The following is a 25,682-nucleotide window of genomic DNA, read 5'->3' as shown; positions in this document are numbered from 1 at the left end:
ACTTACAGCGTGGGAGCGGTGTTTGCCGTTTCTGTGCGAAAGGGGAAAACGAGAACCCTGTGCTGCAGCTGCAGTGAAGTGAGCGCGGCCTCCTGCCACCTCGGTGCTGGGGGTGAGGACGGCCACGAGGGAAGGTGCCCGGTGAGTTACAGTCTCGCTGCTTCCGTCACGAGCCATCATCCCCGTGCTCGCGTTCAAGGCCAGAGACTTGGGCACTCAGCTGTCCCCCCGAAGTAGCTCACAGCCCAGCCGCAGTGCAGTCTGTCATTTTGTGCATTTTCTGCATCATCATCTGACAAGTATGACCTCATCAAAATGTGACAGCACTGCTCTGGCCCTCAAACAGGCTTGAGTTTAGACCCCACCTGGGGAGAAATCCTGACAGTGAGGATCCCAATCACCAACTCCAGCCCCCAGCCCTTGGGCTGACCAAAGGGTGCGATTTGATGGACCTAGCAGGACCTCCGCTGGGACGGGCGATGGCAGGCTCGCAGACCCACGTCCGAACTGCTGCTGCTCCTACAGCGTTTTCAGTGTCCCAAGCATTCATTAAGTGCATCTCGTCCCAGCGAGACAACCTGTTGTACAGCTGTCAGATGTGACAGATGCACGCCTCTCAAAATTAGGAAAAAGCAAGAAGAGCAGAGAAACGGGGTGGAACCCTTTGTGGAAAGGAAAAACAGTTACCCTTTTTTCATACCTCTCAGGCTGTGAGCAGTAATAAAAGATTAATTATTTCACAGGTGTAGGGTTCTGCAATTGTTCAGAGCAGAAGGCTCTTTTCAACTGCCAACAGCAGCTTCAGGAGAGGAAACACTGACCATAGGACCACAACTGGGAGGAGGCGGTTCCACACAGCAGTAACCAGGCCCTGGCACGGTCTCTCTTCTCCTTACCGCGAGACCGAACAAGCCTTTAAAAACAGAGGAGCCTGTACTCTTCCTGTGCAGTAGACGGGACCAGAGCCAGTGCTGCACTGGGGCTTCCTTAACGGCTGCAACTTGCCTTTAAGCATCAGCCAACTTTTTTAAAATACACCCTTAGGCGTGCTCCCAGGGGAAGCTGTGCAATAACCGGCACCACAGGCTGTAAGGCCGGCGAACTACCTGGGAAGGTCACGGGTGAAGCCGGTGCCCCCAAGGGAGGGGAGGGGAGGGGGGGTCCCTTCTGAGCAAGCGAGGCACGGTTAAACTCACCACACGGTCACAGACACAACTGAAGGTATTTCATAGGAACATGGACTAGCACCAGTACAGCTCTCCCAGGAGGGACTGGGACACATTAAAAATCAGATCCTCTACCCAGAGGCTGAGTTCTGTTCCTGGCCTAGTGCTTTTTCTGGCCGTAGGCAAGACAAATACTTTCTTACTGCAGCTTCCCGCTAGCATACAGCTGCTGTACTCCTGCAGGGAAGGAACAGAAGTCACTGTGAGTAAGCAAAGCCCAGTTTTGCAGCCACCATACTAGACTACTGAGTGAAGAGTAACAGGACAGGAGATAAATCCCTACAGCTTAAAAGGAAAGTGGCTTTATTACATGGCCTCTTCAAGACATTCATCAGTGGTGGCCCAGGAAGTGAAAACAAACACATACTAACTACGCTACCGAGACAGACAGGAACTTTTTTTTTAATGGAGACACATTGTTGATCACAATTTATTTTGAAGTCATGAGATGCCAGCAACAGAACAGACTGAGTCAGCAGGTCAGGCTGGACAAATACTTGATTGTAGCCATGGCTGTTGGCTATGGGCAGCAGCACTGAGTTACGCAACAAGGCAACAGTTCCTCTTCTACCTTCCTAACAAAACCGCCAGGTAAGGCAAAGGATGGACAGCTATTGAACTGTGGTATAAACCATGCAAGAGTAACAAATGTGAGAATAGGTGTGTAATAAATACTTGATGACATCGGGGGGGCGGGAGGGGGATGGGACGACAGGCTTATTTAAAAAAAATTATCTTCTGCAAGACATTAAAGCTATTTTAAGTATTGTCGCCACCACAGTGGGCAGTCCAGTCCAGCAGTGACTAATTGGTACATGGATCAGTTTTGAAACAATACCCCTCTTCATATGAAAAGGTTTGAACAGATTATTTATCCACTTGCTAAAGCTCTGGGGTTAAAGAAGTGATCAGTAATCAACATTTATTTCACACCTAGGCAGAATGACTAAGACCGAAGACTACTGTTCAGCTTCGTCTTCAATTACTTCGATTCTGCGAGGCCCGTAGAGTAGAACATAAGCTATATGCCAGTCTCCACCCCCAGATAACCTCAAAATATCTTCAGGTGTAACAATGCTGACTTTGTCATCATCAAATTTAATCCATTCATCTGCAAGAAAAACAAGAGGATTATTTGTAATTTAGGTACATCAAATCTAAGTGTGCCTAACAGCCCCTTAAATGAAAGAAGCTGTGAAGGGTGGTTAACAGTGCTTTAGGGTGGTTTGTTTTTTTTTTTTTACCTTGTTTCCTTTTAACCCAAGACACATAATGCCCAGAGGAACTTGATCTGCCTTGATGTGTTAGCACTGCCTGCAGGTCATAATAGCCGCAATTATTAGAACCAATATCTGAAGGAAGAAGGAAAAAAAAAGTTATACGAGTCTTCAATGAACAGTTTTAATGTTTTTAACAGCACACAGACCAAAGACGCGTTAGCCATACTGCAGCACCGTAGCTGTGTAAAACCCCATTTACAGCGTGGTTCCAAGTCATTGTGAACCAAAAGCAGCAGCTTTCAGCCAGGACAGCCCCTCAGGAAACTGGGAATGCTGTCGATTTTCATGACATACATATGTATCCTGGGTGTAATGCAAGTGCAGTAAGCTTAAGGCATTAAAAAGATGACGTATGGTCAAGTAAACTTTCCGGACAGGTTCGGCCAATACTTCCATCAAACATCAGCTGTGTCTGCATTCGGGGCGAGCCATGAAACTGCCGGGACTGACGGGCTGAGCGCAGGCCGTACAGCAACGCTGCTGGGAGTACGCCGGTACAGTACATCAACGCACTCTGCAGTCAGCTCAATTACGCTACGCAATTTTTCCATGGAAAAGACTGGCTAATCGCAAACGTACCGAGAAGGGTGTTACAGTCCCCAACGCGTCTTGACTGCATTTCTCAGCACTCCGGAATACCCTGTTTTCACTGTGCTCTTGAGCTGGTCAACGCCCCCCCCCCCCATGTAGGGCATCACACAGAAACCTCAGGAAGCACTGAACGGTAACAGTTTGGATAAACAAGACCTCCAAAATAATTTCTGCACAGTGTCCTCAACATGAGGGGGAACGCTTAGGACATTCAAGCTCCAAGCCCCCCAGATTCAGGCAACACTAGCACCACCACAGCAGTTTTAAAAGCCCGATTTAAGTTTTGTTTTGATTTCAGCTTTCTACCACCCACTGACAAGGAAGTGTACAAAACTGCACATTACATGCAAATGTCTTTTGATGTGCATGTCTTCTGTGTATCATCAACGTGACAGATGGATGACAATTATGTCTTTGACTATCTCAACAGCATTTTGACTTGCCCAATCTTTCCAGTCCTTAAATTTCTGTCAGTTTCTGAAGCTTAATTTTCAAAGGCATTAAAAATAACCAGGGTTCTCAAAATACTCCTACCATCAGGTCCACTTAAACATGAGTAAACAGAAAGTTACTTTAAAATAGATTTACTTCCCTGTACTCACCATCAGGAAAAGAAAATGGCTCATATTTAACTTCTTTCTGTGCACCATCACTTTTACTAGACTAAAGAACAGAATATGCTGAATTAATGTGGAATGGTTTTGAGAAAGCTTTAGCACATTGTATCACATACAAACTCTCCATTCATTTAAAGATGTTTCTAAGCCTAAACATTTTTTGTTCAACTTGAAACAAGCTCCATTACCATATTTCTAGCTGGACACCCAAAAGCCTAATCTAAACAAGACGACTTTTTAAAGCAAATATATAACCATTTTGGCACATATTGCCTAAACTGTTTACCCACCAGATTTACAGGCTTGGAGCACAAAAACAATTCTGCAACTGAAGGTTTAATTCCTTGTTAGGGACTTGCTAGCAGCAGAAGCGGCAACAAGAAAATACCAGAGACAGGCTCTAAGTGCCAATACATTCTGTTTTAAAATAGCATTCTTTCCTTGCTCCTAACTGTGTAAAAAGAGATGCAAGCCTTATTCAAATGTTTAAATGAAACTGCCAGGAGTTAGGCCAGGAAAAGACTAGCAAACTTTAAAAAAAAAGGCTAAAATGCTACAGTTTTAGCTCATTTACTTTTTTTCTTCATTGAAGAAAGGGAAGTCAGTTTTAGAATATGTAGACAGGGTAGGAGATGAAGCCATTTATCAAGTTTTTAGAGTACAGTCTTTTAGCTCACTAGTATGTATATTCTAAATTTTATGAGTCAGACACATAGCACTCCATTGTACAACTCTTTCGAGTTGGTGAGCAGGAAATGGCTACCTATAGTTCACTGAACAAGTGACCTGCCAGCAAGCAATAATGTTTGAAGAGAATAATTTTGTGTAACTCACAGAAAACCTCTAGGCATAACACTGGGAAGCAGAAGCACTACATTTTAACACATTTAGAAATAAAAATGTAAGCAACATGTTTGTCTACAGCATTTAACATTTCTCATCAAGCAGTCATACCAAAGCAGATATTGTATTTTCATGAAAATACACAAAGAAGATCTAAAGCTCAATACCAACGAGTTTGAATGCTAAATAAGAAAACAACATATTTAAGGAAGTTTTCTCTAGTCCTTATTGGTACCCCAATTTCAGATGTATGACTTATTCAATAAAAACGTCCATGAAATTGCCAGAAGACTTACATTCTTTGGCTGTTGATTTACTTTTTTGTCTTCTAGATCTTTAAATTTTGATCGATAAGAAACCATTTTTTCCTGAAGGTCTGGCGTACACAGCTCATACACATCCAACATAAGAGGAAACTTAACATCCTAGGAAGTAAAAAGCATAAAAATTGTTAGCGTTATTTGGTACGCCACATGAAAGCATTCTCCCATGGGAAGATGACACTAAGTCCAATTAAATGCAATTCTCATTGCATTTATGACAACTTGATCTACTGAAATGTTGCTCACAGTACTTACCTAAAGGGCTACAATACTTTCACAGAAGAATGTCTGATTCAGTATAAACAAACTGTCATAAATTACCACTTTCAGTATAAACACTTAGATTCTTTATTATTAGCTGTCATACTTTTATACTCTGGAAATACCTATGCAGGCCTAAGGAAAAAAAATGCATGTAGAATGACTGTTCACTTGCAAAAATGTCAATTTGTGTTACCCAAACAATCTTCTAAAATAGTCAACATGTGCCTTCAATCTTTATTCCCTTGCTTCTCTTGTAAGGAACAGGCATCATCTATGATGATGCTTCCTGGGCAGCCTAGGAGGTCCATCAGCCAAGGCCAACAGAAAGCAAAACTGGAACATTTAGCTGTTTGCAGCTCGTTCTTGCATTGGTCAATTAGAAAGCCAGCCAAAATAACTAATACAGGAAGTGTTTGTTAGCATACACATTTCTCATCAACTTTAGAACACTGTCGAGTCTCTGAAAGCATGGCCCTCTCCTCAATTAAACATTCTCCTCTGAACCACTGGTGAACAGAAACCAAAAAACATCCTAACAGTATTGGAGCAAATTCACTTCTGTTCCTTACCTCCTTCCCCAGTCTATTTTGGTAGCATAGTTTGCCACACATCATCACAACTCAGAACAAAGCTACTTTGTACTTAAGCAAAGAAACTGCATTGTTAATGTTTTTAAATGCAATTTAAAAGCAAACAATTTAGTAAATAGCCTTCAAGTATTAGTTGTCTACCTATAATAAAAACTCATTGAAAAGCATAAAGACGAATTAAACTTCAATATGCAGAAAACTTACTCACCTTAAGAACTTTGGCATTCACAGATTCTTTCTCTTTGTAAAAAAATCTAACCATCTGAATAGTCAGGTACGCTGGCAAGCGACTAATTTTAGACTGTAAAAAAAAATTATAAAAAGCTATTACTCTAGATATTCACATGTCTTTTATACCTTAAACACTGCTCATCCTAAACTACAGGCTATTCTGGAAACATGTTTGTGCACAAACACGTAGGAATATAACAAGGCCTCCTATTTTGAAGCTCTGTATAGTAGTGTACTCAAATAATTTTCAACTGGTGTTAAATATCTTGGTAGTGGATATTCAGATGCTTTATAAATATAAATCACATGCTGTCGGAGCAATAACTTTGTGTTTTGGGACAGAAAACTGACAACAGTTAAAAGAATCATAAAGACAGCAACAAAAGTGTCACTCACAGATTTGATATAGAGTGCATTTCTCTGCAGTGTTGGAGAGAGTTTGGTGATTTCCTCTTGAAGACGCTGTTTAAAAAAATAAAAGGTAGTAACACGTACGTTCATCATAAAACACAGCTCAAAGAAAAGCACAACATGGATAAACAAGCCATCAACTATATCTTGTTTTGCCCATCTCTTCTGTTGCTATCAGCCATTACAACACACAAAGAATTTTGAAATTCCTTGGCAGAAAGGCTATGCCCATTCACTTGTTCAGCTCCACGCTCATTCCTGAGCCCTGAAAACGCTAAGTTTCTCTCTGCAGAAAATTTTATTCTACAAGAGTAGAACTTGCAACTTAAAATATCTGGATTTGGTTACGAATGCGTCATGTCATGGCTGGAACATAAGTGGGAAAAAAAAAAAAAAAAAAAAATCTCAAGTTTCTTGTAACAGGAATATTTGCATGTTTCTCAACTCTCAGTCTAAAGCAGAGCCGTATATAAGGAGCCAGGTGGTGATATTCTGCTTCCAGGGACCTTTCCAAATTCAGGGAAAGACTGACCTGGTTGTTAGTGTTGTGACTCTCTTGCTACAGGCAATCCAGCGTAAGAGTTCTAGAAGGCCCTTTCTGGCCTGAAAGTGAGGTTTCTTTTTTCATAATCTTTATAATTTGTGAGCATTAACTATTTTATCTTACTTTTCATTCTAAATTCTGTCAAAACAGAAAAAGCAGAAACACAGATTATCTGAGAACCATGCAACTTGGTCCAGTCCTGTACGAACCATATCTCTGCTTCCATCCCTGCTCTTACAGCAATACTCTGCAGGAGCAGTTACTACAACGAGATTTTTGTAGTAGCTCCTCTACTTGCTCCTTCAGATTCCCCAAAAAACCCTGAAAACTTGGAAATGTGTATATAAAAAGCACAGACTACTTTAAGAAGTCGTACTTAAATAAACAGTTTAAAGATGATGATGTGTCATGCAAGACTTAGCACCTCCTTCAAATCTGCAAAATCAAATTTAAGCTTAAGTGTTTTATCATTTGTTTTTTTAATTAGAACATAGCAACCAAAAAGCTACCCTATTCTGACACTGACTTTTGGACTTTTTGGGAACCGTTTGCGGCATGCTTAAATCATGATACTACTCAATCTGAAGTGAAAGTCCAACAGACAGTTTCAAATTACAAGTAACAAATTGGCTTGCACTTGGTTACCTGTATGGGGAAGACCACATCAGCGTCAAGAAAACGCTTTGTTAAAGTCTGCTTTACATTATCACACAATTCATTTTCACTTCCATCTTCCCATTGAACACCCCCAAAAAACCTTGGAACTTTGTAAAGCTTGCACAGCAGATGTCAATTCCAAGTCACAGATTAAAAAACACAGGTCATTTAGAATCGCAATTAAATAAAAAAAAAAGTTGTAATGGCTTACCAATTTTAGTCCTGTAAACAGATATTTCACTTCTTGATTGATAAAGCAGCTAAGCTGAAGCAGATTCTCCTTTCCTTTAGTTACTTCCTCTTCTTCAGCTTCTGTACATTTCATGCTTCACAAAATTAAGGAAAACCATCATGCACCAAGAGCTGAACTATTGCTCTAGTGAAAAGAACATGCTGAACAGCACGGCAACCTAAGATAATCCTGTGCTTGTGCATCAATAGTACTTCTTGTAGTATAAAAATGAAGATTTGAAACAGCTCTTCCTTCTAACCAATCTGTTCCTTCGTGTCTAATGACAAGTGGTAGCCGAGGCAGACAGCATACGAAGAAAAGTAAAGTAAATTTTTAACAACCATTTAAGCCTGTCAGGCCTCCTCTGTTCTTTTTTCCCTCCTCACGCCCCCCAGGACACAGACCACACTAACTGGCTGCCAATACCAAGTCTTGAAGCCGTCCTGCAACACTATGCTCCGTTATTGTTCACAATTAATAAAGTTCTTCTATTCCTGCTGCTGGCTGGACTTCCTGTTTCTTTCAACACGCAGAGCCTCCTTTCCCTGCCTTGTATCTGTCCTCTTGGCTGAAATGAAGTCAATTTCTTCATTATTTTCTACACATTCTTCTAAACATTCTGTCCAACCTCTCTTTTTCATACTTCTGCCACCAATCCTTTTCTCTCATCCGCTTCCTTCTAATGAGGTACTTTTCTGACTGCTCTGAATGCATCTATTCTACAAATGCTGCCATAATCACACTTCAAAGGCTTGCAAGATGATTTTTCTACCAAGTCTCTTCCTCCTGCCATTAGCCTATGCATTATTCCTCTTAGCTACTCATACTGCTCCTCCCAAATATTTCAGGGATAACAAACATCACAGTACAGGGAGAGAGATGCATGACTCTTACCTTAAAAAAGGCCTTTAGTCTTCATTACTACCAAGCTATGAGATACAGTACCTCATCTAAGGGGATGTTTCCTTATTTCACACGAGCAAAAAGCCCAGTATAATTCTCTCTGAAAGTGGTGACCAGTTTAATGACAGACAGGACTTTGGGGTGGAGAAGTGGGAAAACAGTAATACTTGGCATGAGATGTGTGCCCCATGTGGTCTTTTTGTTCTTGCTATTAAAAAAGCTACTAGAAAGTTGTCAGCTGCCTTAGTTTCTTACTCATCTAACAGTGTGCATCCAATCTATTTCTTAAGAAATCAATCAAGATATCTTTTGTCCATGTTTAGTATGCCACGTCTATCAGCAACACTCCCTTACAAGCCAAAAAGAGGCTATTTAGGAAGATAATTACTTTCATTTGGATAAAACATCTCAGCATCCTTGAAGTAGGTAAATGGCAATCTTCTCTGGGAAGGAAACCTGGAATTTAAATTCAGTGGGTTTTTCTGTAAATTTCCATTACCATTCTTCCTCCCCATGCCATCCTCTCTCTCAAAGTATATCCAATCTTAACTTTAACTTCTGTGTACTCCTGCAATACATCATTCCCTCTCTTCCCCAACACACACCTTTATTTTCTATACTATTCTGGACGATGCTTTTCATCCTCCCTGCACTCAACTGCTATGTGTGAAATTATCATTCTTTATGTCTTGCCTTAGTCTTTAGGATACGCTGTTTCAAATTCAATGCTGAAGAACTGATCGATTAAACTCTTCTTTTTAGAAGCTGCTGCTGTAGCTCCAGAGTCTGTCTGTAAAACAAATTTTCTTATGTTGTAACTTTAAATAGCATGTAAAGACAGTCTTCTTTACAGACAAAATAACCCCATTTATTTAAGTTCTTTGAAGCCTATTCCTTCACCTTTCTATAGGTGCATTTTCTCCTAGTCAGTCATTCTCCTTACACTGTATAAAAGCTTCGAGACAAATGCATTTATAACATGCTGTTAAAGCCACCTCAAAGCACATCAGCAAGCAACATTTCAATCAAAAAGTCACACCTCCCTGCCCCCCAACTTCAATCTGTCTGAAATTTTAGAGTAGTCTATCAGATTTTTGCCACTGCCAAGACTCTCCAGAAAACAGTTTACAGAGAAAGAAGAGTCAGTCTGGTAAAGTCTTGGGAAAAACTTTAAGTATTTCTTATCAGGTTGATGAAGTTAGCTGTCTGTTTGAAATACCATTCTTGTAGCCAAGAATGCTCTAGCACAAGGATGGGGTTTTTTTCAGAAAAAAAATTTCTTATGTGCTAAATTCACAGGTTATGAGGGCCAGCTGCTGCATACTCACAGTCACCACCACCCTGGTCCAACACATGCCTTACAAAGCCCAATGGGAAAGTATTCCTATAGTACACTCCATAGCATAGCTGACGTGATATAGGCAGCATTATGCTGATCAGGTACATCAGAGAGCAGTTTCACTTACTGGACTGCAGGCACATGATAAAGAACTCACAAACCAGATAAACCTTAGCAAAAAATATGTGAATCACAGGTACAACATTATAAATCCTAACTCTGGTTAGAGTAAGACTACAATTACCTCCATAACTGTATCACCTTCTATGCCTTCCAGCTTCTGCTGTAGTACCCTCATCATCTGCACCCAGCACTCATTTGCATCCTAGGAAGGGAACAGGACATTAAATCTTACTAGTAGCAATATGATTACGTAATATTAAACCCATCACTCTTTACACTATACAACTAAATGTAAGGATTCCTTAACTAAGAATTTCTCCCTATTCCACCATACATTTTCAGAGCTAGCACTTGATATTACATTCAACTCTTCTACACAATAGAAAAGCACACACTTTACTGGGATAAATTATTTTCACAGGAGAAGGGCAGTTTTAAAATATTCTTGTTCTCAATTTCCAGCACACTACAGAATTTTCAAACAATAAGCTAATAATCGGTCTTTACCTGTTGAAGGTACTGGCCTTGATCGCCTTTCTCTGCAAACTGTGGGAAGGCCATATGTAAAAACTGCAGGAGAATGATAGGTGGGATACTGGAGGAAGTTTTATCCATGGAATCAAACAAGTCTCTAAGAGCTTGAAGAAAAAGTAAGTGAATGCTTTGAGAAGGGGAAAAACAATTCAGAGATGGCAGGAAGTTTAAAAAGAACAGTAAAACAGCAGCAACATTCAAAAACTGATCATTTAAGTGTCTAACTTGATCTTTCCAAAGCCGAACCAAATTTTCCAGGTGGCATAACAGGTGCACCTAAGATCTCATTTGTGAACATGACTTTGCAAACATAAAGACGACAATTCTGAGAGTTTGGCACATAGTGCCTTGTCTTTCCTGGCTCCTAACAGAAGAAAAAAAAAAAAAAAAACACAACATTTTTTAGCAGTTAAGATTTCATTTGAAACACATCTGAGGAATAAGGTTTTCACAAGAGGACTACACCTAGAGAAACCAGAAGGCATTCACAATCTATCCGCTAGAGCAGCTTAAGTTTCACCAACTACTGGGAAAAAACTTTCATTTTCCCAAGTGAAATATCTAGAAAATACTCATGCTTAATTTAAGACCCAGGAAAACAAGTATGTGTATGCATACGTGCAGACAGTTCATAACTATGTGCAATTCAATGAACACTACTGATTGCACGACAATGCACATGGCTTTCTTTTTTGCTCCAGACACACTACTATATATGTCTTATCTACCCAGGTTACAGTATTTTAAATCCACAAATCACTTCAGAGACATGGGTTAATCCTCACAACAACCCTGTGAGGTAGGCAACAGTCTACATGGTCACTAATTTACAAGTGGAGAGACTAATGAATGATACTCTTGAATAAGTGAATAGGCAAGATTACAAGGAACCAAGGTCAGTTGCTTCCTCTCTTTAAGAAATATCTCACTGACCTTGACAAGAGGGACAACTGATATGACACAGCAATTAAAAAAAATGCCAAAGTGTCATGCAGGAGTTCCTAATCAGCTCAGCACCAAAGAATTAACTACGAATTACTTAAACTACTAAGATTCCTAAAAAGCAGAGCTGTCACCTTAAAAATAAAACAAGGGACACAAAGTAAAGGCAGTGAAAAGGGGAGGGGCAGGCATGGCTGTATAGAGTAACCATTGAACTTACCACCCCAAAATTCGATCAGCAGGCATACCCACAAACTGGACCTTTCCTTCCTTATATTGTTTTGTTTTTCCTTAAATGGACTGGTAGAAATCCCAGTGTCCTGGCCCAGCATCTTAGTGGGGCAATGAAATAGAGTAAAAAAAAGAAAAAGTGGACAAGTAGTACCCTGGTTCAAGTGTAAGGGGTCTAACTAGAATTCTAGTTAGAACTTGGAGATACGGGGCCATCGTGAGCTCCCACATTGTGAGCACCCAGATCACCACAACAAAGAGTAATTTTCCTTTTGAAGACACTACTTTCTATTTCAGTTATGAAATCTGGATCTCTAGGGTAAAGGCTAAGACCACTGATAAAGCATCAGCTACCACCTTAACAATAATGCTCAGCCAATAAATCATATAAAAAAATACCAACGAAATACATATTCTTGGATTACGGTGCTATCCTACCATTAAGTGTAACAAAGAACACTACACTAAAATATTTCTACACAAAATGATCAAATCAACAGACAGATGGAGTCTGCTTTAGGAAGTTCCAATTACTTTATGCCTACATGCAAAATGGTTAAGACATACAAATGATTTCTATCTAAGCCTAGATCACATTTGAATATATTTTTCCTAGCGTGCAGCTAGGCAATATGCAGAGATGTATGCTTTGCAGCCACGGTCAGATATTAACGACAGAGCAAAATGAATCCTCCAGTGCTAGCAGATCTGAAACTCCTAAGGCATATGCACTAAAGAAAAAATAAGCAGAGCTCTAACCGCAATTTTCATCTGCAGTTAGCAGGAAATCACACACTAGCGTAAAACCCTGTGTTCTACTCTAAACACCAACCTGCAGTAATGTATTGAGCAGAGGCCATTTCTCCGGAAGCTCTTAAGGCACCACCATACCTAAAAGAGAAGAAAAAGAATTTGTATGCAATTACACACAATCAAGAACAACAGGCAGGTTTTTAAATCATAAAGCAGGCAGCAGCTACATTTATTTAAATGTATCAAAAGAAATCCATCACCAAAACAGAAGTAACTGAAGATAAGATTTACTCACACTCACCTCAAAGTCTCAGCTATTTTGCAAGCACTGCAAGGAAGCAAAGGAAAACCAGCATCCTTGACACAATAAATAAATGCAGACCGAGAAGATGGGATACATCACTGCTGCTTCCCTAATCCATTTGCCTCAAAGACTCAATCTATTTTTAAAGAAACTGAGAGAAAGTCTGAATAGAAGCTACCCCATTTCCGAAACATTTGCCACAGCTTCTTCAGATACATGGGAAAAAACACCTTCAAGGATAGATGGCAGATAAAATGCGCAGAGATGGAGGGCAGGCTTGCTTCCTCCCTCCACAGCAGAAGCAAAAAGTGAGAGGTGAGACATTTTTCTTGGGGAGATACTTCCTACACTGAAAAAGTATGGGAGTCCACCCATATTACTAGGACTTACCACTCTTCTTTGAATGATTTCTTAATTTACCAGCTGCATGAGGAACACATGGCCTCCTCAAAGCATATAAGCCAGGGGAAGTTTAGGTTGGATATTAGGAAAAATTTCTTCACCAAAAGGGTAGTCAGACACTGGAACAGGCTGCCCAGGGAAGCGGTTGAGTCCCCATCGCTGGAGGTATTTAAAAGACGGGTAGACGTGGTGCTTGAGGACATGGTTTAGTGGTGGACTTGGCAGTGCTAGGTTAACGGTTGGACTCGATGATCTTAAGGGTCTTTTCCAACCTTAACGATTCTACGATTCTATGATAAGCCTTCAAGCAAAAGGAGGGTCTCATGCATTCTTTAATCAGAGAGAACTTCCTGTCCATTGCTAGACGATGAGCAGGAAACTTTCTCCTGACATGCTACAAAACAGAGAGTACCCTTGCAGAGATCAGTGGAGCAGCTGGTGAGAAACGAAGCCGTAACAGTAAGCTTTCCCATGCGAGTCCTTTCACCTCTGCCCCACTGCCATATACCCTTCCGTGCTGTCGTCAAGCAGGGAAGGCCAAATAAAGGCTGCCTGTGAATCCGACTTCCCACAGACAATAAGGCCACATCTTGTATTGCAGTCTGCCAGTTTTATAGGGTACATTTTGACATTTGGTATGTTAAGTTTGTCAAATACTCTGATTCAGTGCAGTAACTCAGAGTCCTTTACATGGAAATAAACAGACTTTCCTAAAATGACAACACTGAAAAACAATAAAAAGCTTTAAAACAGAGTTTCTGTACTTCGCAAATAGTTCTCAGGGCTAAATAATTAACATTCATCTGCTAAGAGAATGAAGAAAAAAATTATAAGTACTTAAATAACTAGTGTTTACAGTAACCTAGAATATCCAGTTGGGTACCGAGGTATCAAAAAAGCAGTGTATTTTAAAGGAATTAACCCTAAGATGGCAATGCTCTACCTAATCCTCATGTTTATTAAATACTGATGGTTTTCTCATTATAATTCATCTGGAGGACAAATTCAGATTCACATTGCCATGTATTCTTTTTATCTCCAACCTTCATAATTTTCAAGTTTCTCATCAGTTTCTCACAAAAAAAATGGCTGTTTTTACATTTCAGTCCAGAATAACAACAACAACAACAACAACAAAATCAGAGAAGTTATTCTACAATCAGAACAAATGAAACAAATTCCATAAGGGCATGCCTTCCATTCCCTATGCATCCACACGACAGTAACTCCAACTTATTCCAGTTTGCCGCCACAGTAAGATCCATCGTCCTATCTCAGAGCTTCCTGCTGTACCTCTAAGTACCAAATGTTGGTAACGTCAGAATTTCATAGCTGAAAATACATTGTGAAATAAAGCCATTGAAAAAAACATTCCTCAAAGGAAAAGGACTCCCATACGATTCTTTTATACAGAACAAGACCATACAAACTAACACCAGAAAACAGCGTTAGGAGTTCAGTAGCTTGTTTAAGCATTTTAAACAAGTCTTGGTAAGAACTATTTTTTAGCTAGCCAAAACACCTTCTCTCCACTAAAAGCCAGTTCCAACAAATATATAGTCTTAAGTTCTTTAAAAAGTACAGACTAGCACAGCCACAGGATAAACTTTAATTGATCACTATGTTAATCTTGAATAGGTTTAAAAAATAACAGATTGTTATGATAGTCCACACCAGTATTAAGACGACTGTTCCACAAAATATCTATTTCATAAGCTAAACAAAACATTTTAGTCATGGTATTTTTGTACTGAATCCTACCTTTTAAGGGCCTCTTTCACTTCTGGCACTGAGCGGATACACTGAACCGTAGCGTTCATGTAGCAAGTGTTGCCAAGGTTTGTCAATCCACATGGTAATTCCATCTACCAAAAAATTTACAAGGATGCTTGAAGGTCTGAGAGATATATGCAACCATCTTTGTATAAACGCTATAATTTGACATCAACTTCTAAGAAAAGGAATGATCAGAGATGCGTAAAACCTGGAATATTCTGTCAAACTTTATGGAGTTTTCCAGATTCATTTTCTGATTATATTAATCATTTCACCATTTGGTGCTTTTAGAGGACATTCAGGAATGCTCTGGCGTTTTTTCTGTGCATGTTTAGTTTAATGAACATATTCTTCAAGCAGGCAGTCATTCAGAAAGTTCAATTATAACCTCATTCAAGTTTTGACCTTAAAATTCTATTTCCATGCAATTTCCAGATGAATACATTTGTACAAAACACTAATGTTTTAATTAAAATCAGTTTTCAGTAAAACTCTGAATGTGATGAAGTTCATAGTTAGAAACAAAAGCATTATTCAAACTCCTCTCCAGAAGTCTGCAACAGAACATTAATTTGATCCTTTCAGACAACTTGTGAATTTCTAAAGTTTTGACAAATGTGAAGGCCAACTAATAATTAAACTAACCAGTTTCAGAAACAACTATAAATTACAATAGTATTTTTTTTAAATCCTGCATATTTGAGTCGTCGTCAGGGAAAAGCACATAGTTTAAATGAAACTGAAGTAGTACTGCATACCACTACCACTTAATGATTTCAGGAAGAGAGAATTCATTTAGCTGTGTATTCCATTTTTAATGAATACATGCAGTACAGTCAATTGAATTTTGATGTATAACAAAATTTGAATCAGAGAAATGCAACGTGACCAACTTTTTCAAAATGTACGACACTGAATCATCTCCTTGTTTGCCTCTCAGTTATCTCAAAGTCTGTGTATAGGGTTAGTCTCAAAAATACATAAATATCCTTCACTGCATGGTGCTGTGGAAAGCATTAAACACTGAAGCACAAACGCAGGCCTAAACTACAGATCCATTTTCATATGGACATGCATAAAAGTATTCCCATGCTGCACGCGCAGTTGACAACAGTCATGCAACTGTTTTAAACGTGACGAAGAGCTCCTAGTTCAAACGACTGATGAGAAAATTAAGCCTTTCAAATTGTAAAAACGGAAACAAACTCAAACAGAAGTTACTTCATTAAAAAAATCAGATTAATTATACTCTTCCAGACTTTACTCCCACAAAGGAAAACACATAATCTATGCCACTAATGTCAAACTTATTTTCATTTTTCAGGAAGAAAAGTTTACCTAATACTACTAACAAGGACAAACAAAACCCCAAACACACCCCACCCCAAACAAACCCTAGTTTCCCTTCACAGATATGAAGGAGGCAGGAAACAATTCTGCACATCTAAAAACCCTTATTCAGGCAAAGTTCAGGACACTGATACAGCAAGGGCAATACAGCTTTTTCTTTAAAAACATCAGCAATGCTATTTTTAGAAAATTTACTAAGCTGCTTGCTTAAAGAAAAAACAGCACTAGTTATATGACTTTTAAATTAAATTCCAGACTTCTCATCACTGCTACCAGTTGGGTCATCAAGGTAAATTTGCATTTCTTTGAGAAGTTATAAATGCTAAAGAGATATTACAGTTTCAAAATCCACCTTTAAGCAACTGCAAGTATTTAAAAACTTGCCATTATTCAAAGATTTACAAGAAACAAAAGTTTGAAATATGCTTACAGCTGAAGCCAACTGCTCCTCTGTCATGTCTTCTACAAAGATGGGTCGAGCAATCGGCTCTTCCGGAAGCGCATCTGCGGAACCCATCATTAATAAGGTCATCCCCTTGAAACACAGTAAAAATAGTAATAAGTATTTAAGGGCAGTTATTTCCGCTTAAAAAAAAAATCGTTAATCTCTTGACATATTTCAGCTATTTCCCCAAAAATGAACACAACCTTTCTCTTAGTTTACAGAACTGATACCGCACTGTTGTTAAGATCTTATAGGTATAGCATAACTTTCTCGTTATCTACAAAGTACTTATTGAGAACAATTCCACTGCATTATCCGTGCTAGACGTTTCCACTGAGCCTGGTGAGCTTGCCAGCAGCTGACAACGCAAGATTCCAATCGGGACTAAATTTAACATTCATGGAATACCCCAATGCGAAGTGTTCAGAAAAGCTCCCTTCCTGGTGGACCACTAGGGATCAAGCATCTTCAACACTTCAGTGCAAACACCCCTTTTTCCCTTAAGTCTTAGAAAAAACCTTGGAACCAAGGATAACTGAGCAGCTAAATTCTGATTTGAAAGAAGCTGCAACATTTGAGCTTCTCAATTGACAGAGTCTCAAGTTCTCAAATTCAGAATTCTCTAAACAACAACAAAAACATCCCTAAACTTTAGCCTAGAATCTAGGGAAACACTTCAGACAAATGTGGGTAATAATGAGGACCACAGCTCTGAGTTTGGAATTGTTTTTTTCCACCTGAAAAGCAATCTGGAAAGGGAAGTGCCATCCTTTGGTCTGGCAAGTTCTGAGGACATTAAACTAATCGAAAAGTGAAAAATAACCAAAATGACCCTGTCAGTTTAGGCATGAGGACTAACACTCAAGGGGGGAAAAAAAAGCAATCAAGTTACCATGCTTGCTGGACTAGCATAAGGAAAAGGAGTTTTTCAGCATTCAACAGGAGTACATCTACACAATAAGATCTATCAAAGGGGGAGAAAATGGCTATCTGGGGCCTTGAAAAATACAACACTAAGGAAAAGGATGGACAACAGAATGGAAAGAAACTGCTTTGACAGTGTAAATAAATCCCTAGAACTTGTATATAACATTATTAACATTAATAAAGGCAGCTATTAGCATAACAGTATGCAGAAAAGGACAAGAATATTATGTACTGGGGTTTTGCTGAATGACTTTGCTACAATAGCTGCAGCTACAGGCTGCTAATAGATGCTCGTGAACTAATTACAAGGGCAAGAGTAATGCTACCTAATTCAATATGCTCAGTGAAGAACTGGATTAAAACCTGTACCAAACAGATGTTACAAGATACCTACAGAAATGAAATGACCAAAAAAACCCCAACTAAAATCTTTGGGATTCCCTGTTACAATATTATATAGGTAAGAAACACAAATACATTCACTTTCTGTTTTCTTTTTGAACTAGTCGAAGGTATGAATAACCACAACTAATGGCTTTGTTTTTAAACAGCAGCTACTTAGTACAAGACGACAAATTTCAGCAGGTTGATAAAAAAGGAAATAGGCAGTGCTGTAACTTCAGCATTTGTAACGCAATGGTTTTCCATGCTGAGGATGTACAAGCACAACGGACCACAGACAGCGCCCAGGTCCACAAGCTCTCTCTAAATAACATCGCTTAGTATTATAGTCACAGACATAGAACACAGAAGGACCACTGGTCTGACCCAGAACTTTTCTTGTAAGAAAGAAATCTATGCTCCCAAGTACTTCAGGAAGATGGCGTAATTTCCCTACTGATGCCATAAAAGTTTTTTTTACAAATCAATGGTGAGAACTTTGTAAGAATGCTTAGATACGACAACTATAAAATTATTTTTCATCAAGGTCTGATTTTTAAGAAAGAGCTACCCATTCAAACAGAAACAGCAAGAACTTTAAATCTTTCTTTAAATGCCAAAATAAAAATCAACTTAGTAAAATTTAGTTATTCCTCAGAACTTACATTCTTTATTTTTAGGTTCCCCCAGTCATCATCCTGTATTTGAAATAAAATAAAAGACAAGTTAATTATCTTTCAGCAAGACAAGGAACTATTTTCATTAATATTAACTACATATCTCTAAATATACAATTGTGTTTCATTCAAGATTCCACAATATTAACTATTAACACATCATCAAGTCTTGTCTGAATAAAATAAAAAGCAGCCAAGTTGACTTTTCAATAAGGTTCTTCATCTGTTGTTCAACACTGCTTAGATCTAAACAACTTTTTGTAGGAAAGCTGCCTATATCACATTACACCAATAAGTCTCCAGCAAAGAAGTGCCAGAGAAGCTTTTCTTAAACAAGCTAAAAAGCAAAAAGTTGTATTCAGATTCTGCACACTAAAAAGGAACAGAAAACAAAACAAAACAAAAGAAAACACCAAAAAAAAACCACCAACACCAAGCAGAATAGTGTTTGGTATAAAAGAGTGAAGAAGTGTTTTCAACCAGCTGTGTACCTCGGAACCATTTAGCAACAAACTTTTTGCCGGTGTTTTCTAGTAGTAGGCAACGAAGCATACAGAATTATTTCTGAAAAGTGTAGTCAGTTTAATACATGCAATGAAAGATCTTCTGAAGGAACACTTGGATATATGGTCATTGCTCATTATGTTACAATGTAATAAAGTTAGAAATAATATAAAAAACCCATGGATTTCTACCTTCAGAGTTCCTCCTTTAACCATAACCTTCTGTCTAGCTGGCTGAACTCCGGTCAGTGCAAACAACTGGGCTTTGAAGACCATTGGAGGTTCATCAGTGTTAAGCTCCACGCCATCGAATTTCTCTTTTCCCCATTTCACGTTAACTGCAAACAAAATGTTTTGAAACTAAATTATTTCCTAATATACAAGAATGTAATTACCAAGATGAACCCAGTATTTCAAACTCCAGACTTTATACCATCTCAAAACATTCAGTTAAACATCCAGTCTAAAACTTGTCAATAATCAAGCTAAGGGACACCTTTTCTACAAGGTGTCTCAGCCATCAGAACATATTATTTCCAACAAGTCTAAAAATATCCTACAAAACAATTGTAAGCAACACACATACTGAGAAACTTTGCAAGTAATAAATGTGTATAACAGCGTCAGAAATTCTCTGGGCAAATCTTCACAAAAGCAGCTTGAAAGCAACTCTCCCAATCTCTTGGCACTGCTCATTGCAAACAAATTTCTGAAGGAAGTTCAGACATGCAATTCCAGTTCAGTTTTCCATAGCATTTCCATTCTCCTTCAACGGCAAACAATACCATGTTCTTTAAAAGCAAAGCAACTGTTTGACAGCCATAGTTTTGGCTACCAGTATCGTTCACATGGAGCCACGTGAGGAGGTCAGCACGTGTCAAGACAAGCCCCATAAAATAGCATACCTCTGCTTCTTTTCAACAGAAGGTTACCCTCACAGCGCCATTTACAACACCATCACTGCCACCCTCCTCAGTTTTGACAGTGTTCACACAGACAATATACCTGCATGTAAATACGGACAACAGCCTAGCACAGGTTGCAGCTCCAGAAGCCCTGATCCCAGTAAAGGTGCAGGGCTGGAATTAAGTGAAGTGAAATTTGGTCAGGCAAATTGTAGCTCTCAACGCTGGAAATGGGATCACCAGCAGGAACGTTAGGCAAAACAACACAAAGGCATGTTAAATTAACTTTGGTAAAGCTAGTACCAAGAGCAGACAGGAATGCCTGGAATAAACAGTGTGTTTCTAAAGAATGGTTACACATCTTTGATCACTTCCAATCACTATCGTAGGTACACAAGGCTACCTTAGCAAGCTGCAGTTCTGCTGAAAATCTGCAAAACGTAGCACACAGTAACATCCTAGGTGCACAGTAAGTGGCTGAAACACCATACCTTAAGAAAGCCATATCCTTCCTTCTACCTGTGCTTCAGTTTTAAGTAAATATACTACAGCAACTCTAGGTTCTCGTGATTTAAAAAAAACCTTCCAAGAAGGTTAAGATTTCAGATGTATGCAGTGCTTGTGATGGGCAATAAGGAAGAACAATCTAGTCTAAATTAGCCTACAAAACAACTCAAATGATGGGCTTTTCAGTATTTCTACCAGAAAATACCTTCTGATTTTTGCCCAACCTTCTGACTCTTTTTTAAAACATATTTATTATTTTGCATATTTAAGACCTACCAAGCACAAGTCTTTTCCCATTTTAACAGGAAGACAACCCACTCAGTCACTGAACAAGTCAGCTCCACACAGTCTTTTAAGTTTTCCATTTTTGAACCGTCATGCATCCACCGCTAAATATGCAGAACAGTTTGCAATTATTAATCCATAGTGTCACTGGTTTTGACAACTCAGCACTCAAGAGGAAACAGAAGAGCACGAGTGTCTTTTCTTCAGAGATCACAAACGAAATTTCCACCAAAAGTTTCCAAACTAAAGGAGAAAACTGTTAATTTGAACACAATGGAAACGAAGAAAGAAGGACATGTTTGCCTCACTGAACAGAAAACACAGCTCATACAGATGTGATAGAGTTCAGGAAAAGTCCTGTTATACTAACATCAGGATCCCAGTTTGCCAACCACAATTAAACAGCAGAGAAACAGGGACACAACTGTGTATTGAGGCCTTCTGCAATCTGTTCCTCACATACTAAAAAGCCCCAAGAGGCCAGACCTGTGAAACATAAACAAGTCAGTAACTGGTCCTAGAAGTGTCAGAGGTTTTGCTCTGGTAGTCTTCACCAGAAACTTTCCTTCACTGCAAGGTAGGTGAGAGGGATGTGATGCAATTGAAGAAAAATGTAATTCCTCTGGTTTCAACTAGGAAATAATGGATTTAAAAGAGCGGCGGCACATGCACCTAAATAAATTTGGAGGCACGGACGCAGAATTATGGCTCAGTTGACAGAAAGCAACACTCATCTCCGTACAAAGCAGAAATAAACCAAGAACGGGCAACACTGGGGCACGATGGCAGGCGATACGCGTGCTGCTACCCGTTCGCACGCCGAGCCTTGCCCAAAGGGGCCTCCCGGCCACCCGCCGCCCTCGCCCCTCGCCCCGGTCGGGCCAGGCCAACACTTCCTCCTCAGGCCACCGGGCCGGGCCGGGCCGGGCCGGGCCGGGCCGCACGTCCCGGGGAGCTCCCGTCGCCGTCCGCGGCCGGGCTCGGCGGCGCGGTGCGGAAGGCCGGCGGCAGAACAGCGGGGCCGCCGGAGGAGCCTCCCGCTGCCCCTCGGGAGGCGCCGCCCGCCTCCCCCCGCGCGGCGGCGGCGGGAAGGGCCTGGCCCGGGGCGGCGGGGCCGCCGAGGAGGGCTCGTCGCCGAAGCAACAGCACCCGCCGCCGCAGCCGCTGCACCCCCCACCCCCCCGCCCCACGCTGCGGAGGGGCGCGGGCCGGGGCGGGCGCGGGCGGCGGGGCCGGCTCACCTGAGAAGAGCGGCATGGCGGAGGGGGCGGGCGGCGCGCCGTGTCCTGGGAGGGCGCGGTGGCGGCGGGGAAGCGAAAGGGCGGCGGGAAGCGGCGGGGAGCGGCGGTGGCGGGGAGCGGCGTCAGCGGGGAGGGAGCGAGCGGGCGGGCGGGCGATGGCGGCGGCGCGTCCCTCCCTCCCTCAGGGTCTCATTCAAACCGGCCCCTCAGGATGACGCTGCAAGCGGGGCCCGCTCTACGGAAGCGGGGCGAGCTGCGCGCGCAGCGCCGGAAGGGCGGGGCGGGGGCGGTGCCCGCGCGGGGCGGCCGGTAACGGCTGCTGGGCGGAGGAACGGCTGCAGCGGCCGGCACTGGGGCAGGGCAGGGCAGGGGCCCCCGGGGAGGGAGGTAAAGGAGGTAGGCGCTGCCCCTCAGACCGGAGAGAGAAACCGCTCCGGCTGCGGGCTGTCCCCGGGCAACGGTAGTTTCTCGGGAGAGAGCGGCGCAGGAGAAAGCGTGACTGAATACCGGACTTCTCCCTCACCCGGGAGCATACAACCGACCTAAAGTGAGCGGCTGGCTAGGTGGCAGGTGCGAGTAAACCTGCTTGCGTGCAAACCGGGCGCAGAGCCGGCGGCGTTACGGTGCCCGGGGTGGGGTCCGGGAAGGGCCTGGTCCTCAGGACGGGCGGCAGCCGCTGTTGGTGCCGGGGGCAGGGAATACCGGTGCAGAGGGCGAGGTGCTGCAGAGCTGAGGGGGGTCCGTAGGCGCTCTGGTGGTTTGCCCAAAGGCTGCGATGGCACGGAGATGGGGGGGAAGAAAAAAAGAACAGGCTGTTATGGATGAAATACATTTGGGTTATAGGAGAGTGTGGAGTAAGAGAGAAAATGATCAACAGGAGAACTTTAGTGAGGGGAGAGGGGCTGACTAATCTACCAGCAATTAGTTTAAGACTCGCTGATAAATATCAGATAAGGAGTGCTGAAGGATGAGTGTGATGGCAATGGCCAGGAGCCTTCAGGACAATAACAAACATTTTTAAAGATACTAAAAAGAGTAGACACGGAGACATGAGTCTCAGCTACTTCTACAAAAGCTCTCGGTATTAGGCTGTGATTAAACAAACTAAAGCAGTGTTTAAACATACAAAAAGGAAGAGAATGCCAGAAAGAAACATCCCTTCCTCAGACCCCTCCTAGCTACCACCTCTAGAAACCCGGTACCACCACTTCACTGGTTCCTCTGGCAGCTGCAGCTGCAAGAGCTTCTGCTGCCATTTAGTTGTCTGCATTTGCCCTTCTGGCCCTCCTTTTGCTGTAGAAGTGATACCCAAAACAAGAAGGATCTTTCCTTGATAAACATGCTGCTCGCCAAATGTGATTTTCAATTCCAAACAGTCGAAGAAGGATATACAAAATGGCTATAAAAATAATCCAGGGCTTGAAAGTAAGCCTTAAGATGGAAGGTTTAGAAATTTTGGTCTTTTCAGTTTGTCATGGAGAAGAAGAACAAAAGTTGATTTTATTGTCTAGTGTAGGCTCCTAGATGTGAAAAGGAAGTTTTTGGGAACAAGGATTACGCTTCACAGAGAAGCTCCAAGGGGTGATATGCTGAAACAAAGCTAAGTCTTGAATTAAGATGGAGTTTCCAACTACTAAGGCAATTTAAGTGTTTTTAAAGCTTACCAGCAAGGGTGATGAATCTTCTGTTACTTTGACTTGCTTAAAGGAGCTTTCTAGAAAAGCTTTAATCCAGGTCTAGGGTGAGATCCTTCAGACCTATTCAAGTGAGAGCAGATCGCCGCCGTCTGCCCGTGAGCCTATGTGCAGGGTATCTCCAGTCCAGCCATTTGCTCTTCATGCCAACAGTGACCTATATAGAGGCCGTTTATTCGTGACTCCTCAATGAAAACTGAATGCTCTACAGCCTGAAGCCGCACCGAATACATTCTCCCCTTTAGACTAACCCTTAGAGGATCGGCTCTTGGGCAATCGCAGACCATTCGTTTCCAGGATCTGGCAAAGGCACTAGAGGGTGCTGTGCCGAAAGAGAAGAATCGGGGTTTGTATCTGTGGGAAAACTCTTCCCGAGCTCCGCAAGGTGAAGAACCACTACCTCCCTCTTCTTTCCTCCGGGATGGTGTAGGCCTCTTCCTGCCGTAACAGCTTTGTGCCTTTGTCCGTAAGGAGGGGATCAACAGATGGGGGTTTCCTTGAATGGTACGCAAACTCACATAAGGAGCGTAGAGACAGAGAGTGCAACCTGATGCATAAATATTAAGCACAGATTACCTTGACGTTAAAATTGTAAAAAAGATTGGTTGAACGTTATCAAGTGCATCTTTTTTCTTAGCGAAGACAAGCCCTGAGGGAACCCTGGGCTGGGTCGCGGGGGGCACGGGGACAGCGGAACTGCCTGCCCCGGCTGGATCTCTGTGGCCTTTTGCTGGGCCGCCCGAGCACGGCTGCTTCCCATCCTCAGCTGGCCGGACGCGAGCCAGCTCGGATGCAAAAGCTGGGGCTGTGGCGTTAGCACAGCGCCGCGTGCAGGCCAGTAGGCCTGGCAGAACGTATGAATGGTGCGGAAAGGTGGGGCAGAGCGAGTCCAGATGTGTTTGCCAAAGGCTTTTACTCTGTGAAGTCTGCCGTGGCCCAGTTCTGAGGAGCACAAGTAGTGAGCGTGCCCTCAGACGGTACAAGCAGGTGCTGCGATACAGCAGAAGGCGTGGGGAAGCAAGGCAGGCCCTTTGCCAGGCATGCTTTAGGCACCTTTGTGATGCTTGCGATAGAACAAAGAAGGTAGTCTTCATTTTAAATATTCAGTCTCAGGAATTAAAATACTGCATTTACATTTCCTGTTTCTTTAAAGGGGAAGATGTGTTATCCGATATATTGACAGGTGATTTATTCACCTACATTTTATTTTCTATGGGAAACATAATGTTCTTGGGAACCTTTCTACGTGTCTTCAGGCTTTAAACGTTTTAATGACCCTGCATTAACAGCACAAGTAGGATCAAATCACACTCCGGTCTTACAGCTGATTGCCATGCATATTAAACTCAAAATAATCCTAGTTTTAAGTGCTTTAGATCTGACTTTCCAGTGTCCTGATACGTTGCAGTGCTTTACACATTTAAAGTGAAGTTCTTTTTCGTGATAGAGGTAAGCATTGCGCTTTCCTGCACTGCAAACCTTGGCTGTCTCCAAATGAGCTCCCAGGAAACGAGGAACAGGAACGGGATACTCGACCAAAGCTCTGGCGTGCGCGACCCTCCCAGCAGCGCGGGGCTGAGCGAGGCCCGGGGGGTCCCCGTGGTGCCCTGGGCGGCAGCGGCTCCTAGAGCCAGCGCGGGGGCCCGGCGCT

General features: G+C 41.8%; 1 protein-coding gene across 3 annotated transcripts; it reads right to left on the bottom strand.

Annotated features, from left to right (window-relative positions):
• Positions 1–1,315: 1,315 nt before the first annotated feature.
• USP14 (ubiquitin specific peptidase 14) lies at positions 1,316–22,567 on the bottom strand. 3 transcript variants are annotated; one of them, XM_082326233.1, is made up of 17 exons: positions 22,338–22,567; positions 19,592–19,737; positions 18,885–18,917; positions 16,897–17,001; positions 15,102–15,205; positions 12,714–12,772; positions 10,682–10,812; positions 10,290–10,376; positions 9,423–9,502; positions 7,789–7,903; positions 6,362–6,427; positions 5,943–6,035; positions 4,854–4,982; positions 3,700–3,760; positions 2,471–2,578; positions 2,160–2,337; positions 1,316–1,403 (listed from the first exon to the last, which is right to left on the bottom strand). In XM_082326233.1, exons 1-16 carry the CDS (start codon positions 22,351–22,353, stop codon positions 2,186–2,188), a joined length of 1,485 nt encoding a protein of 494 aa, XP_082182359.1. In that variant the 5' UTR covers positions 22,354–22,567; the 3' UTR covers positions 1,316–1,403; positions 2,160–2,185. The 3 variants fall into 3 exon arrangements, 2 of the variants coding, with proteins under 2 accessions (XP_082182359.1, XP_082182360.1); XM_082326234.1 differs by having other exon boundaries at positions 10,296–10,376; XR_014229686.1 differs by lacking the exons at positions 1,316–1,403; positions 3,700–3,760 and having other exon boundaries at positions 2,208–2,337.
• Between the last annotated feature and the right edge of the window lie 3,115 nt (positions 22,568–25,682).

Source organism: Platalea leucorodia, assembly GCF_965183815.1.
Source record: "Platalea leucorodia genome assembly, chromosome: 1".
In the NCBI taxonomy this organism is placed as follows: Eukaryota; Metazoa; Chordata; class Aves; order Pelecaniformes; family Threskiornithidae; genus Platalea; species Platalea leucorodia.
The sequence above is the reverse complement of the archived record's forward strand: the minus strand, read 5'-3'. Positions and strand labels throughout refer to the sequence as shown.